This window comes from Ursus maritimus, unplaced genomic scaffold (genome assembly GCF_017311325.1).
Source record: "Ursus maritimus isolate PB19 unplaced genomic scaffold, ASM1731132v1 scaffold_16, whole genome shotgun sequence".
In the NCBI taxonomy this organism is placed as follows: domain Eukaryota; kingdom Metazoa; phylum Chordata; class Mammalia; order Carnivora; family Ursidae; genus Ursus; species Ursus maritimus.
This window is the reverse complement of record NW_024424008.1, coordinates 30,960,028-30,978,078: the sequence shown is the minus strand read 5'-3', so window position 1 is coordinate 30,978,078 and position 18,051 is coordinate 30,960,028. Positions and strand designations below refer to the sequence as shown.

The 18,051-nt window shown below is 36.2% G+C and overlaps 1 protein-coding gene across 1 annotated transcript in view; it reads right to left on the bottom strand.

Moving 5' to 3' along the window:
• SLC36A4 (solute carrier family 36 member 4) overlaps positions 1–18,051 on the bottom strand; it is a 59,377-nt gene that overhangs the window by 22,118 nt on the left and 19,208 nt on the right. Inside the window, exons 5-9 of the mRNA XM_040631004.1 lie at positions 16,948–17,043; positions 15,014–15,098; positions 9,982–10,209; positions 7,724–7,822; positions 2,120–2,289 (exon numbers count right to left, since the gene is read on the bottom strand). Coding sequence (XP_040486938.1) covers positions 2,120–2,289; positions 7,724–7,822; positions 9,982–10,209; positions 15,014–15,098; positions 16,948–17,043 — 678 coding nt within the window. The remainder of the gene's footprint in view (positions 1–2,119; positions 2,290–7,723; positions 7,823–9,981; positions 10,210–15,013; positions 15,099–16,947; positions 17,044–18,051) is intronic.

Below are 18,051 nucleotides of genomic sequence, written 5' to 3'. Positions count from 1 at the left end.
TTACTATGTCTGTATCTTTGGGGTAAACACCCAGTAGTGCAATGGCTGATCATAGGGTAGCTCAATTTTTAACTTTTTAAGGGGACCTCCACACTGTTTTCCAGAGTGGCTGTACCAACTTGCATTCCCACCAATAATGTAGGAGGACTCTTTCTCCACATCCTCTCCAACAATTGTTGTTTCTTTGCCTTGTCTATTTTTACCATTCTAACTGGCGTAAGGTGGTATCTCAGTGTGGTTTTTGATTTGAATTTCCCTGATGTAAATTTTGAACATTTTTCATGTGTCTGTTAGCCATTTGTATGTCTTCAGTTGGAAAAGTGTCTGTTCATACTCTTCTGCCCATTTTTGATTTGTTTATTTTGTTTCTCTGTATTGAGTTTGAGAAGTTTTTGTAGATCTTGGATACCAGTCCTTATCTGTAGTGTCATTTGCAAATATATTCTCCCATTCCGTGGCTGCCTCTTAGTTTTCTTTGACTGTTTCTTGGCTGTGCAGAAACTTTTGATCTTGATGAAGTACCATAAGTTCAATTTATCTTTTGTTTCTCTTGCCTTTGATGTGTCATGAAAAAGGTTGCTTTGGCCGGCGTCGAGAGGTTGCTGCCTATGTTCCTCTCGCGGGTGCTGTCCCTGAGTCCGCCCGCTCCCCCGTGCAGGTGGCTGCCGCTTCCCAGTGCCCGAAAGCGGCAGCTCCCTCCCCCTTCCGTTTATCTTCCGATATCTGTGCGGTTTCACGGCTCCCCTCTTCGTACCTTAATACTCAGCACTGGAGATGTTCATTTGTAGAGATCCAGATGTATCTTCCTGTGTCTCAGGCTGATTCCATGGTTGTTTAGGCTGGTCTGGTACCTATCCAGCTCAACTCAGGGGACAGGCTGGAAAAGGGGTCCCCTACTCCTCCGCCATCTTACCTCTCCCTACACTACCATAATTTTTAGCCTTGATTCTCTTACATTGAGCTGTTTAAGCTTCTAGCCTGTATTAAACTATTACAAAAAGAGGCATATTTGGAGGAAACAAAATTATATAATCAACTGTAACATAAGTTAATGAAACAAATGCTTAAAATTATATATCTTGTTCATAGTCATGTCTCTAGTCTGAAACAAAGGTATAACATTTGACGTTTCCACCGTGAAATACATTTTATAAACTGTGTCATAGCTAAAGTAGAACTATAATTTAAAAACAATGAACGTACTGCACATGTGCTCCTTGTGCAGCCTGGAAACTATTCTAGGTACATTCTATCACAAATGGCTTCCTATATGCATTTGTTCTTACAACATTTCTACTCCAATAAAAACCCAGGGATCAGATGACTACTGAGTGGCAGACAAACTCCCAAGCTACCAATAGGAAGCCAGTCAGAACACGTAATACTTAAAAACATTAAAGTTTTCACAGACTTCTATCCAAGCAGCTAAAGGAGCAGTGGGACATTAATTAAATCAGCAATTTAACATTTATTCTGTGTACTTCTCAAAACTAAGGAGTTACCTTCCCTTTTATAAATCAGGGAGCAAGTCTACCTGGTAATCACTGCCAATACCTTTTTAAAATCTTCAGAGACCAATCTCTGGAAGAAGGAAAACCCCTCTTTATTGCTTCATTTTGCAGAATATGGTTCTAATATTAAGAGAATATTAAGATGCACCATATTTTTTAAATAATGTGCCCTATCTGTGTTCTGAAAGGATCTGGAGTACGTACAATATTAAGGCTGACCAGTAAATTAGTGAGGGTCGTAGTGATGGGTTTTATTATTTTATCAGGAATCCAGAGTGTTGGATTTTTTGGCAGCAAGTATAAGTATTACATCTTTTATTACAGTGAGTCCATATTAAAAGAATCCATACTTTACTTTCATATTGTCTCAAATTTGGAATATCCTACAATTTTTAATCTTTTTTAAAGAATCCCATATGAATCTGTAAAATCATAGATGGTCTCCTCTGAAGATTATGAAAAAATTCTAGGTTACACAAATAAGAAATCACAATAAAAATTTTAAATGTTTAAACCATATATCCAAAAATACACCTTTATCATCAAATATTGGTAAGCTTTATCTATGAAGTATACGAAGTAGGATTAACAAACTCGTATCTACCTACCATACATCCTGGGGAAGATTTAAAGTTATGCTGCCTTTGATTTCATCCCGAAAACACATATATCCCAAGGTAGCTAATGTCACATACAAGGTTGTAACAATTCCCATGCCAATATTCAATGCTTGGGGGAAGCGTTTTGATTCTTTCATTTGATTTTCCAGTGGAAGAACCTAAGAAGAGAATGCAGGTAATACAAGTAATTTAAAACAACCTAATATCCCATCTTCTATACACACAAATTAATCTTTCTATAATTTACATGCAAATTTTATTTTCTTTAAAATAATACTTAAAATTGCTGAATATTTTCCTTGATGTCTTATATATTTTTTACACTACAGACTTTCAAATCCTTAAAATAAAAAGATCTGAAGTTAGCTCTTAGCAGGCAAACCGGTCAGATTTTTTAAAATAAACTTTTCATTTTGGAATAATTTTAGATTTACAGAAAGGTTGCAAAGATAAATTTAATGAATTCTACATTTTATTTGGATTTCATTAGTTTTTCTACTAATGTCCCTTTTCTGTTCCAAGGTCCCTTCCAGGATGCTACAGTGCATTTTGTCACCATATCTCCTTGTTCTTCTCTGATCTGTGATGGCTTCGCAGTTCTTCCTCATTGTTCATTATCTTGACAGTTTTGAGGAGTACTGGTTTTGGTATAACGTCTCTCTGCTGGGGTTTGTCTGATGTTGTCTGATGTTTGTACACTGGGATTATAGATTTTAGAACAAGATACCATAGAGGTGAAATGCCCTTCTCATCACACATGTTATCAACATGATTTGATCAACTTTGATCGCTTGTTTTAAGGCCATGTTTGCCAGGTTTCTCTGTTTATAAAGGTCTTTTCTTCTTTTTCATCATATTCTGTTCATTGGAAGCCAAGTCACTAAATGCAGCCCATACTTCAGGGACTGGAGAGATTCAGCCACACCTCCTGGAGGGGATGTACCTACATAAATTATTTGGGAATCCCCCCATATATGTATTTATTTAATCACTTATTTACATTAGTATGCATTCGTGCATATTTGTTTTATACTAAGAGTATGAACCCAAAACATTTATTTATTTTGTTGCTCACACTGTTCCAGCTTTGGCATCGTGAATTCCATCAGGTTGCTTCCTGTATTCCTTTGCCTGCCTCTGTTCTTTTGGTTTTTTTGAGCATTTCCATACTTTTGCGTACTACAAGATGCTCCTGAATTTCCTTGTTTCAGCCCTAGAATCAGACATTTTCCAAAGAACTTTGGTTCTTTTGTTGTAGAACGGTATTTAGAAGTTAAGATGTGTGTGCTGGGTGTGCCTGAAGCTACTATGTATCCCTCAGCTGACGAGCTAGGAAATAGACGTGTGCACACTAACCCGGCTATATTCATGTCTGTGATTGCTTCTATATCCAGCCATCTGTATCTGTCTGTTGTCTGTCAATTTAGTGAGATGAAAAAGTTATTTTTATTATGTGAAAAAAAAAAAAACCTTTAAAGAAAAGGAAAAAAGCCTAATTGAAGAGTTTTTTTAGGCAAAATCTTCAGAGGTTTTGGCCATATGATTTGACCATACAGTGAAAGATACTAAGAAATAATAGCAGCAAGAAAAAATAGCAGCAACAAGCACACTTACAATGTGCCAGGTATTTTTCTTTTTTAATTGAGATAAAATCGGAATATAACATTAGTTTCAGGTATAAACATAAGGGTTTGATATTTGTATACACTGCAAAGTGATCACCAAAATAAGTCTAGTCACCATACCAAATTACAAATTCTTTTTCTGTAATGAGAACTTTAAAGATTCACTCCCTTGGCAACTTTCAAATATGCAATAAAGTATTATTGCCTAAAGTTGCCATGCAAAATTGGCAAACCCTTAGCTGGACTCACCAACTAAAAAGGAGAAAGGGCTCAAATAAATAAAATCAGAAATGAAAGAGAAGGTACAACTGATACTACAGAAATACAAAGGTTCACAAGAGACTACTATAGATAATTATATGCCAAAAAATTGAGCAACCTGGAAGAGATTTATAAATTCCTTGAAATATACAATCTTCCAAGACTCAATCATGAAGAAATAGAAAATAAGAACAAAAAGATTACTAGTAAGGAAATTGAATCAGTAATTAAAAAAAAACTCCTAACAAACAAAAGTCCAGGACCAGATGACTTCACAAGCAAATTCTACCAAACACTTAAATAATTAAATATCTATCCTTCTCAGATACTTCCAGAAAACTGAAGAGGAGGGAACGCTTCCAAACTCATTTACAAGGCCAGCATTACCCTGATACCAAAACTAGGCAAGGACATCAAAGAAGAAGAAGAAGAAGGAGAAGGAGAAGATGGGAAGGAAAGGAGGGAAGGAGGGAGGGAGGGAGCAAGGAAACTGTAAGGAATATTCCCGATGAACACAGATGCAAAAATTCTCAACAAAATATGAGTAAACCAAATTCAACAATACATTAAAAGGATCATATATCATGATCAAGTGGGATTTATTCCAGGGATGCAAGAATGGTTCAGCATCTACAAATGAATCAACATGATACATCAAATTAACAAAAGGAAGGATAAAAATCATATGATCATCCCCATAGATGCAGAAAAAGCACTTACAAAATTCAGTATCTGTTCCTGATAAAAACACTCAATGAAGTGTGTATTCAGGGAACATTCTCAACATAATAAAGGCCATATACGACAGGCCCACAGCTAGCATCAACTGAACAATGAAAAGTTGAGAGCTTTTCCTCTATGATCAGGAACAAGTCAAGGATGCCACGCTCGCACTTTTATTCAGGTTAAGTGCTCCTTCAATTCCAAATGATAACCTTGCCAGGTAGAGTATTCTTGGTTGGAAGTTTTTTCTGTGTTTGTTTCTATGTATTAGCTGAAACAGCTACATCTCCCAGTCTTGAAGGAATGACCTTGTGTAGGAGATGAACTCTATTATTCAACCTTGCCCTAGCTCTTGGTTGTCTCTTGGCCCTTTGTGATTGTGTAAGTAGCCTGATTTATTCTTGATAAGTTTCAGGTGTTGAAGGTGTCCTAAGACCTGCCAGTGTTCCAATGTAGGCATCTTAGTCAGTACCAAGTTTCAGGATGATTGGAAGTCAGATCCTCAGGCAGCAGCTTTTAAAGTATGGAAATACACAGTCCATGGGACCATAATTGTAAATGCTGCTGGCCTCTAGACCAGGAGATCTGGAGGGGTCCCCTGGGGGAATGGTTGCAAAAGTCAAGGCTTCAGATAACTGTGTAAGCCCCTTTCTGGGGGGTACCAGCAAGCTGTAGCAAGGCCAAAGGAGGGCATGAGATGGTATTTCCCTGTCTACATTCCCTAAGAGTGCTTCCATAGCCTCGAGATATGTGGCAAACATGAAGCCTGTCCCTCAGGTTAAAGTTTCAACACCGGTAAATAGGACTTTTTCACTGGCCGACTTGGGGTACATTTCAGTCTGCTGTCTGTGCAGTGCCCTCAGTGTGGCAGGCTGCCAAGAACTGCCTTTCCCATTGTTAAAGTCCCATGGGGCCCTGGAACACAAGCCCTCCTAGCCACGAGGGCCAGGCAGGGGAAGAACGCTGGGGGCGGGGCACGCCCACCAGTGTTAGCAAGGCAGTGGGAGAGTGTGCTTGTGAGTGTCCACCTGAGCCAGCATCCTCGAGGGAGAATACAGATATGGTGCTCACCAGTGCCCCCATCCCTGGAGAAAGTCCCAATTTGTCCCTGCCCCTCCAGCAGACGCTTTAAGATTAGCAAACGAATCCCCTTCATGTATAGTCTAGGCACTTGTCAAACTGCAGCTTTTATGCTAGGTTCTGGGCAAGTGAATCCATATGCAATCCCTTTAAAAGGAGTTTCTCAGATTCCAACAGCCCTTTGGAGCCTATGAATGTAAGCACCACTGGGGGCTAGTCTCTCCAGTGCAGGTATGAAGGGCTGGGATGTCAGATGTGGGGCACAAAGCCCTTGCTCCTCAGGGAAAAGCTCCGGGCTTGTAAGATCCCTCCCTATGTTGGGTTACCCCTGCTACACTGGGGGTAGCGTTTTTGGTGAGACCACATCTCTGTCTCCCCTATCTGTCTTAAGGTGGCCCTTTTTATTGTGGAGCAGCTGTTCAGCTAGTTTTCAGTTCCTTCTCAGAGGCAATTATTCCATATGTAGCTGTAGATGTAGTGTGCCCACGGGAGAAGGTGAGTTCAGGATCTTCCCCTACTGCCATCTTGGACCACCCCGCAGCATCTCACGTAGTCCTCACAACAACCCGATGGGATAAGAACTCTAGTAATATCTCTACTTCTTAGGTGTGTCAGGTCCATGTGGAAATATTACCTGATTAATAGAAGAGAGAACCATCTGGATGCTCTAGAGATAATCCAGACCTGAAATAAAGGGTTATAACTATAATGGTGCCAGTGCAGCTAGAAAAGGAGGAAAGGAAGGAAATTCACACTTATGTAGGCTCCCTCTGTGGCTAGCAGCACTTCGGGAGTTTTAAATGTAATTTCATTTATGGGAAAATATGAAAGAAAAATAAACATGCCTTAATTACTGATGGAATGGGGGAACCAGGGACAAAGTGAAAGGAAATGCTCCAATGTTTCAAGCTTGAGTGACTGAAAATAAAACTAAAAGAAACAGGGAAATGAGAAAGTGAAGCTGGTTTTGGATTAAGAAAGTCTGTGTCAGACTTCGAAGCTGCTAAACTTGAGATGTTAGAGGAACAACTTAACTGGAAATGTCCAATACTTAACTAGAACATACTGGTTAAAGACAGAAATGAAAATCTGCAGTATTACTGTCTACAACAGTAATAAACAGAACTGTAGGAATTTGTGAGAATTCTCCTAAGGAGAATTCAGAGACAGCAAGAACCCAAGTAAAATGGTATAAAATTGTCTTCTAGGTCTTATTTCATCTGTGGTTCGTATAGATATGTATAAGTGGTTTCCCTCCCTACCAAACCATCAGACAATGAAACATAAGCTATAGAGCAGAGAGCAATATTCTATTTTCCCCAAATCTACACATTCCAGGCTTTAAATAAACTGGAAGCATCTTAAAGGGAAATATTTAAGATCTTAGAATCCTCAGGGTGCTTGTATTTCTTGGTATTAGCTTTATGATTACATCATTTCTCAAAACAAATATGATATGTATAAATCTAAAGGGAGAATTTATATTTGATTCTTTCATGTAATAGTAACTTCATAAAAATTTCAATTCAGTTCAAATCATCTAGTCTATAAAATATGACGTCTGGGGTCTGTCTGAATACAACCTGGGCTCGGCGGAGTAGATAGAAGACAGATAAAACAAAATTGGCCATGAGTCGATTTTTGAAGCCGTGTGATGCTTACACAAGAGTTCATCATACTATTCTCTATTTTGTCTTAGGCTTGAAATTTTCCATAATAAAATGTTTAAAATCATCTAAACTAAACTATAATTCAAGTCTAACCTACCAAACCACAAATAGTGTTCTGGTATGACAAAAATGAAAACAAAAAAGAAAAATGCATTTTTAAATGCAGTTTGACTACATAAATCTTTGTGTTGACTTAAAATTTTTAAAAATAATAATAAAGAGTAAATCCTTACCACTCCTATGCCTTCAAAAGCAAACACAGCAGTACCAAAAAAGAGTGGGTATTTTTTCCAACCAGCCACTATTGGAAGGTTGTGGGGATTTGGCATATTCTGGAGAAAGAGAGAAAAAATAAGAGAAGTTACATCTTCACTGATTTTAAAGAATTTAAAATAAAGAGCAAAATCATATACTTCTGAGCTTCACAATAGCAAATGTATGTTATAAAAGTGGATAATTCTTTCAATAAACACTTTAAGCATCCTATGTTAAATGTAGCCAAGCTATTAGGACTTCACTGCCAAAAGCCATTGTTTCCCTCGTGCCCACACATTCCATCTGGGCTAAAATGTTCCTGATTACCTGCTTCCACCTTCAAGTCCTGGGCTGTTCACCCTGGGTATGGCTCCTGGCACAACAGGAAATACATAAGCATACTCAGTCTGAGCTGAGAGCCACAGTATCGATCACTGCTCATGGTGTCCAATGAAATCTATTTTCTACTCTGTTTTCATTGCTTTTTCAGTCTCCAAGGTACCTGGTTCCTGACTTTGGATTTTTATGTCATAACTCTGCTGCTTCCCAGTACAGGTCTCCTTGTCTCAGGGTCTTACTCTTTACCTAGACAGTTGCCATTACCCTTATTATTTGTACATACTCCTTGACTCTGGCTTTGATTACTCAGTCTTGACGCATAACCTTGTTCTAACTTTTGCTATCTGGACACTCACAAATGTACATCTTGTTCAAGATCTCTGGTTCTACACTGGCTACATCTTCCAGCTACCCCAAGACTAGTTCCCACTCTGCTCACCATCCTGTGTTCTCTGCCTTATCTAACTGGAAGTGGAATTCAATGCCAAGGAAAGAGGATAAAAAAAGAAACTGAAGTATGAAAGCACGTGGATAATTTGGGAAATAGAGAGGTCTAGAATATCTGAAGCAGAGGGAGATTTGTGTTATATAATGGTGATACATGACAGAAAACACAAGCTATGATCAAAATGAAAAGGGTAGTAAGTTTTTGAGTCATTTGATAACACCAACTGTTACTCAAGACTCACACTGTTCCCTCTACCTAAGGAACCTCCTTTCCTACTCCACTAACTCTTACATGTTCAGCTAAGGGGTCTTGAACTACAGAAAGCCTTATGAGACCTCCCTGCCTGTGCCCTTCTATTCTTAGGTGCAATAAGAAAATGTGTACAGGTTTTGGAATTTGGCTGGGGGGCGGCGCAGGTGTGAAACAGAGTTTGTAATAAATTGCCAGTGGAGATTTTAGAACAATTGCAGCATAATATATAAAATGGATTGGATCAGGAAAGAATAGAACAGGGATGCTTGACCTTTTCTGAGTCATTGGCCCCTTTGAGAAATGAAAGCTATCCACTCTTCAGTAGAAGAATGCATACATACTGGGGCACCTGGGTGGCACAACGGTTAAGCATCTGCCTTCGGCTCAGGGCGTGATCCTGGCGTTATGGGATCGAGCCCCACATCAGGCTCCTCCGCTAGGAGCCTGCTTCTTCCTCTCCCACTCCCCCTGCTTGTGTTCCCTCTCTCGCTGGCTGTCTCTATCTCTGTCGAATAAATAAATAAAATCTTAAAAAAAAAAAAAAAAAGAATGCATACATACATACAGAAACATCAAATCTTAAAAATATTTTTAATGGATTTGCAGACCCCCTGAATCCCATCAATCTTTTTGGGGGTGAGGGGAATACTTCTTTTATGGTTAGGCTACCCAGACGATGGACAATGAAATCAGTTGAGGTTGCGTATTTCTAATGAAGAGGTTACAGACTAGGATAGTGGCAGTGAACTGAAGAGGTGGCAGCAAACAAACGTTCAGAAGTAAAAGAAAATTATAAAATTATACCTATACTCCCATTTGGAGACTGGTTCAAATCTTAAAAGAGTCAACAAAACACTAATGAGATCTTTGTTTCACATTACACAGTGTACTGAGGCATGATTCTAAATCTCCCAGCTTACTAGGGTGGGTATTACTCTTCTGCAGCATTGTCATAAAGATCAGAAACATATTTACCAAGATTTAAAACCAGACCTGAATACAAAGCTTGTGCTCTATGTCACACACCTTTCCAGCTGATCAGTATCCCCCAAAAGGAGACCAAAGTTGGCTGATTATCTCCTGTGTGCCACATAATGAAGTAGGGGTCTTTACATACCATTACTTTTACCCAAAGTAAACAAAGAATTTACTTATTAAGAAATATATGACACTGAGTTAAAAACACATCATACTTACCCTAACGACATACTGATAAATTATCACAAGGCTGACAGCCATGGAAATGTTGGCAAGGAATGAAAGCACAAATAGATTCTTTAGCTCACGAATGAAGACCAAAAGAATTATGAATGGAAGAAAGCAAAGCATATATATCCTTAGGTCAATACTTCTTCTTTCACAAGGGTTTGATGAATTGGTACTATTCAAAAGAAACACTTTACTCTCCAGGAATCCTTCATGAACCTATATAGGATTACCAGGAGAATAAGAAAGAGGGGGGGGGGAAATTTTCCATCAACTTATAAATAAAAAAATATAAAGAAAATTATTATCTACATACTCTATGATAAATTCCTTTACAATAAATCATTTATATTTTTTCAAGATATTCTAGCTTCCTATAAATATATATTTATCAAATTTAATGATAATTAAAATAGGATAATCTTTGCAAAATAACTTCTTTTATCAAACTGTAAAAAGAAAGTTCACTAGAAAATTATGAAGATGAATTTACTAATTTATTTTGAAGCTTTGTGCTCATGATCCCTGCAAAGGTTCAATTTGTTTTTGAGACAATCAAAAGTGGATGCATACTTGTCAAGAATGACCATGTTCTACTCTGGATATCCTACTCCGACTTATTTTCTTCAGAGGAGGAAACAAGCCCTAAGTACCTCTTAGAAATGTACAGTTGTCAAAATAAAGTTTAGACATCATAGTCTAACTTTAAAACTGTTTTATAAAACAACTTTATAAATTATTGTCACTATCAATAGATACTTATTAAGAATCCACGAAATTCATTCATGGCCATGTGATAGATGTAGATAAATTTTTGCTAGAGCAAAAAACTTCAATAAATCAGTTTTACCTTAAAATTTATTCAGCCACTTCTATAAACCAATATTCAGTGTTCAAGAGAGATACAGTAGTTTATAGGTTCCATATATTAAAAACTGTCTCTTATTCAATTAATCACATAATTCAATTTACTAAAATAGAAATGAAATTTACACAGGAAATAACACTCTTAAAATCTCACAGCAGAGGCAGATAATATTATAATTTAAATACTAGTGAAAATCTATTTGCCCCTGAGCCCCCCTCCCTGCCCCACAAACACAGTAACATGATCAAGTCTCTGGGTAACACCAATTCTTAAGAACCAGACCCTATAGTAGTAACAGGAAGCATTTTTTGAGGACTGAACTAAATATGTGATGCACAACATCGCATCTTATCCTCAAAACAACTCTTTGAGGTGGGTAGTAGTATTAATTTTAATTTATAGTTGAGAAAACTGAGGGTTAGAGAGGGTTAAAAAAACTTACATAGTATCAAGTCAGTAAATGGTAGTTCTAGGATTCCAGCCCAGGTGTGAGACTAGAATTTAGCCTGTGACAGCTGCATGTTATAACCTGACAAAATACCCCAATCTGGGAGGGGGCCCTACCCCAGGAGCCCCCTGGCCTCTACGCTGACATCTCTCTCTCTAAATATAGTAAGTATTAAGAGACCCACAAGTCAGAACTTTAGAACAAAATTATAGTATGATTAACAATTCAAATGTTTCTTTTGATTTTATGCTTATAACTTATGATAAGCAATGGCTAGTGTCACTATAAATGTACACATCATCCTAAACTATAGAGAATATATCTACTAGTTTTAAGCTACATAGGCAATTTGTAACTCATACTGGATTAACAAATGCTCAGGTTACACCACAAACCATTTAAGAAATGCATACCTCACGTTTCTCTTATAACTGGCCATCACAACTTTATATTTTATATTTTATAACTTGAAATAGAAGCAAGATTGGTAATTCACGTTACTTGGTTTTTAAAAATATATATATATTGTTGACTCAATTTTCCCAGTAACTAAATTTATTTATAGCCAAATGCTTCTGCATCCAAGAAGTACCGCCAATAATCAGATTAGACAATGATCAAAATTAAGGTCTAACAAGGATACCTGGCAAGAGAAAATCAGTTACATTACCAATTTTAAAATGGGTAGTTTGAATGGTGAGATGGTTGGGAATATGAAATTAATTCTACCACAAATATCTATAATAATTTAGTATTCTTTGGCAGAAAGATGGTTATAAAAATTGTCAGGATTAAAAAATAAAATAAAGTGCGGATACATACCCAGAGCAAGATTCAGGTAAACATTTGAGTCCTTTGGTGCCCTCTAGAGACAGATATTGGCTATCTAATAGGACTTCCTATGATCTCACATGTTTACCAAAATGCAAAACACTGAAATAAATATTATAAAATAAAATTACTAAATTCAGTTGTTTCCATTTAAAACTTATATTTACTAACATCTACTACTTATTAGTTTTCAATGATTCAGTAATCTAATGGTTAAAAGTCCAAAGGCAGATTGTGTTCTTTAGCAAAGCTAAAATAAATGCAGAATTAAAGCCTTAACACCCTATATTTGTATACTACTTTACATTTTGCAAAGGCTTTCACAAACCTTTTCTCAGCTGAGACTCAGAGTAAGTTTAGGAGGTACAATGGGAGATTTTGTTGCTATTCCCATTTTATAAATAAGGAAACTGAGGCTTGACCAGGGATAAGATTTTGTCCAATGTGTGATTTAAAACTGAGAGAGTAGGGATTTGAAATTGGATCTTCTGTCTCTAAAATCTATGGTCTTAGGTATCAGCATATATTTTTTCCTGTTAATGTAATATCCCTTCCCCACTCTCCATGCCCATATATACCATTTTATCCATCTGAAATTTTCTAGAGTAATTAGAATAAGAACAGAAAGGAGCTACTATAACCACGATGGGCTAGAATCCTTGGAGGCACTACGCATCCGTTTGCCCCAGCCTAATGCTCACAATGACTTAATGGGACCACGAACAGCCCTTGGCAGTTACAGGGCAGGAGGTTTACACATCTGAGCGGCAACTAAACCCTACTTCTTTGATTTAATAAAATATTGCACCTTTGATTTTATATAGATTAATGTGGTAATAAACTTAAAGTTTTTAACTCTAGCAGTAGTAGTAATTGGCAAGGTATAATCAGTGTGTCTACCATTGGAGACTGCTATAAAATGTGGGAGTGAACATCTCTGACCCTGCCGTTTCACTGCCCATCTGTCTGCTCTGCCGAGGTGAGGTGTTCAGTATTGCTTTCAACTTTCCTCAAGTCTGAGTATCTTTTTCCATGTTGGCGTTTTATACCTCAAAAAGACTTTCATTCTTCTATCTACAGCAGGCACTCTCTTTACCTCCCAGAAAGTGACTTTTTCTCCCTGGTCTTCTTAGAATATGTGCAAATAAGTTACATTCTTCCAATCAACTTTGGAAGCAACTGATAATATTTTGCAGGAAAAAGTCATCCACCCTAAGCTTATAGACATCTATTATGTCATACGCACACACACAGCTAAAATTAGACAAGATCCTGTCCAGTGATAAGCAATTAATTTATATACTGGGTGGCAGCTGGGTCACGGACCTAGGTCTCAGCTTAATTCACATGACTTAGGGCACACTGCTCATGCTTTGTGAGAGTCAATTTACACATTCAAAAAATGAGCGTTGTACATTACAGAGCAGTTGAAAAGACTAAATGAAAAATGTCATGCTTTACTAACGTAAGATTATAAGGCATTATTAGCATTATCCATAAACTCAAATCAAACTTTTTGGTAGCCCTCTTAGGAGATATTAGAAAAGATATATTACTACCAAGTTGTATAATCCTAAAAAGGAATCATTTCCACTGTCTTCTACATAAATGACTGGTAAAATGGTGTGTCTTATCAGTTCTTAATAACAGATAGCCCCTTGACTGAGTTAATAGTCCAAAGAATATGCAATTTGTGGATTAAATACTTGTAAATCAAAAGCATATATCTATACTGAGTAATGCTAATGAAAGCATCAACTCTCTTATTTATAAAGAAGGGTTGACTCAATGAGCATTTCCAACATTAAAAATTCTAAGCTAGGGGCCTTAGCAAATTATGGCCCATACACCAAATTCAGCCTACCACCTAATTATGCAAATATAATTTTATTGGAATATTATTACCATATATATTTGTTAATATATTATTATCTATGGCTAAGTTGGGAAGAAGACCATAGGGCCTGCAAAACTGAAAATATTTATTATCTGGCCCTTTCCAGAAAAAGTTTGCCATTCCTGGTCTAAATATAAAATAAAGCATACTTTTATACTTGAAAAAGTGAGCCAAATATATACTTATAGATATACATATAGATTCTTTAGAAAACATATTCACATCATTTTGCATTAAAATACCTACAAGTACTATATATTACTATGTAAAATGTCTAATATTGCACAATGCACATGTGGATAGTTAATAAATGTTATTGATTAAAATAATGATTAAAGAAGAACAGGGCGTAATGTACTAGTTACAAGCCAGAGCGCATAAAGAAATGTTTCAGCGTTGCTTTGATAGGAGAGCTTTTTTATTTCAGTGCTTTGCATGTTTGTTCAAATTGACAGTCAGTCTCTACCAAGACTGCAAACCACTTCCTGTTAAAGCAAATCCTTAAAGTATGGAGAGAATTACAGAACACTGCACATTTTTGGACACAGTATCTTTTTAGACAATAGCAATAATTACTGGATTTTAGTAATAACCACTTTTTACTTCACTTTTTAGGTTGCTGGCTAAAGCCTTATACATTTATTTATGAAAAATCAGTTTAAAAATATGCTCCCCAAACATCTGTGTTTCTGCTTTTGAGACCTAAATTTCAAGTACCTAAGAGACAGTTAAATTATGTCCAGTTCAGATCTGACAGAACAAACATTACTGATTTATATGGCAAGAAAAGTAAAACCAACAATAGTAGCAGAAAATCCAACTTACAAAAAAGAAGACTAAAGGAAAATTTACAAAGGAACATGTTTTAGGAAAGGAACACATTTCCATGTTCAACCATGGCTTGTTCAGAGGAGATAACGATCCCATAACTATGGAAGTGGAAGAAACTGATCTCAATAACTGCAGAAAAAATACTTACTTGTTTTACATTTTCAGCTAAGAAGACAATATAAACACTACAGAATCCCAGCTGTGTTATCACCAGAAAAAAGTCAACCACACTCCTGAAAAGAGATACCCACAAGTAAGTACTGATAAGAGGTGCTAATATATCAATATATTTTTCTTTTTAAACTATTTTAAAACATTTAATTATAGCTTATATTCTTTTCACTTCCTTAAAATAAGAAATAAACAAAATGTGTATTTTCTACAAACAGCACACATTTATGATCAGCATGTCACTAGAATTATTATTGAGCAAAAAGATGTTCCATTAAGTTAAAAGCCCAAAATTTCCCTATCACTTACTTCTGAAATTCTGAGTATCTGCTTATAAAACAATATCATGAAAACATGTCCTCTTTTAGATTAAGCCCATCTCTCCTACATCTCGAGATCTTTTTCTGATTAACCCAGTGTATTTTCCAGCCCTCCTGGCTTCATGTCATTTGCAAATATGATGAGTGAGCATGCCCTCCACTATTCAAATCACTAATAACATGAAATGGGAGAGGACTGGGGACACAGCCCTAAATTATAAGACCAAAGACCCCTCCAGTAGTTTAGCTCTGTTCTTATCGTCTAATAAGATACTTAAGAAAATTCTAGCTACATAAAACAGTGTACAGAAGTGGAAAGGTGATGTCACCAAATTAGCGTAGTTTGGGTATGGTAGTTAATCAGGTTATAGATCTGCCTACATGTTATTAATATGCAGCCCATATTTCTCTATTTTGTTTGGAAAACAGTGAGTGATTACAACAGCATGCACCTACTAATTCATTATAGTTTTTAGTTTTTATAGTTTTTATTTGACCATCGACGTCAGCTGTCCAACAACCTGGTCTACAAATCTACACACCTTCCTTCTCTCATCTGAAATTGGAAGGGCCCTTGCCTATCTCCATTCTCGTCATAACTATAGCTCTCATAGCTCTTCAGGGATCTCACCTGTAAATAATCTTGGTACCCTGCAATGAATTCAGTCTCTTCTCTCTGAAGAATTACGTTTAAGTATTCCCTGAAGATCTTTTCATCCACCTTGAATTTTAGTACCCTACCAATAATCATTCCAGCCACATCTACCCAAAAGTCATTCTTCTTGATAGAAAAAAATCAACGAAGCTGCCTCTACTCTGGGGTAGATGGAGGAAGAACATAGGGTTCTGGGGCAAATCCCAGGACAGTAGGCTGCTCTCTTCCTTCTTCTACTTGGCATATCAGGAACTCTGAGCAGCTCATAAACAAATCTAACTTCTTACAAATCCCCAGGAAAGCCATATTTAACCATAAACTCTACTAGCACTGTTTTTTTTTCTTCTTTTAATTTCCACTGCACATATCACTTGTACCAGAGTGAGCATTTTGTTGATTACCTATGCTTATTTTTCCAGTCCTGTATTCATCTGGCTTTGATCAGTCATGGCTACCAATGATAAAGTTACATTTAAACAATAAGTTAACAAAATTAAGATTGTATTAAAATACGCACTCCATATATTCTATGAGCATGTAGCTAAACACCACAATTTTGTCTAAAGTAATGAGATTGCAACATTTTTCTTGCTTTTTCTCCTTTCCTTAAATATTAACATAATAACATCATAGGTTACCCAGATGCTTTATAAATATCATTTTATTTCAACTACTATAGTAATCCTGTGAAGTAAGTATCACCATAAACTCATCTGATGGTGAGAAAATTAAAACAAAATGCTTAATCTTTTGACTCAGGTCATAAAACTGAAAAATGGTAGAGTTGAGATTTGAATCCAAGTCTGTGTAACTCTAAAGATTATGTTTATTCCCCCAGCTTTATCATACTTCTACTCATGTATCTTGTCAAATTAAAATACTTAAAAAGAAATGTGATTTCTGTAATCAGATATTAATAACACAGCAAGTGCTTACCGTCCCCACGCTGCTTGCTTCTGAAGACAGCTCCAAGGACTTACTTCCATAGCAAAACTCACAGTGTCACTATAACCTAATGTTGACTTTTTAAACCTGTAATTCAAGGACATACATACATATGAAAAAGGAAAATTGTGAAGCTGGTCCATAAATCCAACCCTTAAAAAGAACATCAAATAAATAGGAATTAATAAACGCAAGGCTACACACTGACAGAGGAGTTCCTGAAATTTCAAGATCTGCATACTCTTAAGATACGTCTCATGCAATTTTAAATCTGTTCTTTTTACCAACATATTAGTTTTTACCTACTGTTAAAGTTTACATATTTGTAGAAGTGATATGATATAATGTTTGTGCTTCACTGATTTAAATATGTAAATATTTCAATCCTGAAAAACATCAACTATATTTTTCATGCCTAAATTATTTATTCTTAGAAGGGCATTATTTTTTACATCTGCACAGGGCTTTACAGCATATTTACACATAAACTATCTTACCTAATACTCAGCCACATGAGATAGGCATTATTTCCCCTTGTTCTCTTTCCCACTTTTTTTTCAAGTATCATTGGTATTTAAAGATCATAAATGACTTGCCCAAAGTTTTAAGAACATTTAACAACAATAACAAATGGAGTTAAGATTAGAATATTAGTTTACTAGAATAGGCAATATTTATTTTTTAAATAGTCCACTGTGCAGTAGAAACATTTCTGATACACATGGAAAAAGAATATTATTTTACTATTTACTATTTTACTGACAACCCACCTATTAGCAAAAAACACCTAAGGCATCATCCCCTAAAATGAATTCCTAACAAACTGAAGACTGTTACTCTATAACTAAAAGTCGTGCTGTGGCCTCCATTTCCCCCCATTTCTTTCTTTCCTGATTTTTTAAATTTACATGGAAAGAAACCATCCTTCACTAATAGGGCTATATTTTAAAAGAAGTAAATATATTCTGACCAGATTTCAATCACAGGAAATATCTTTTTCCATATTCATTATTTTAGACTTGCCTATATAACAAATTAGAGGAAATAAAATTGTTAGTTGCAAAACACAGTTAAGACTATCTGATGCTTTAAATA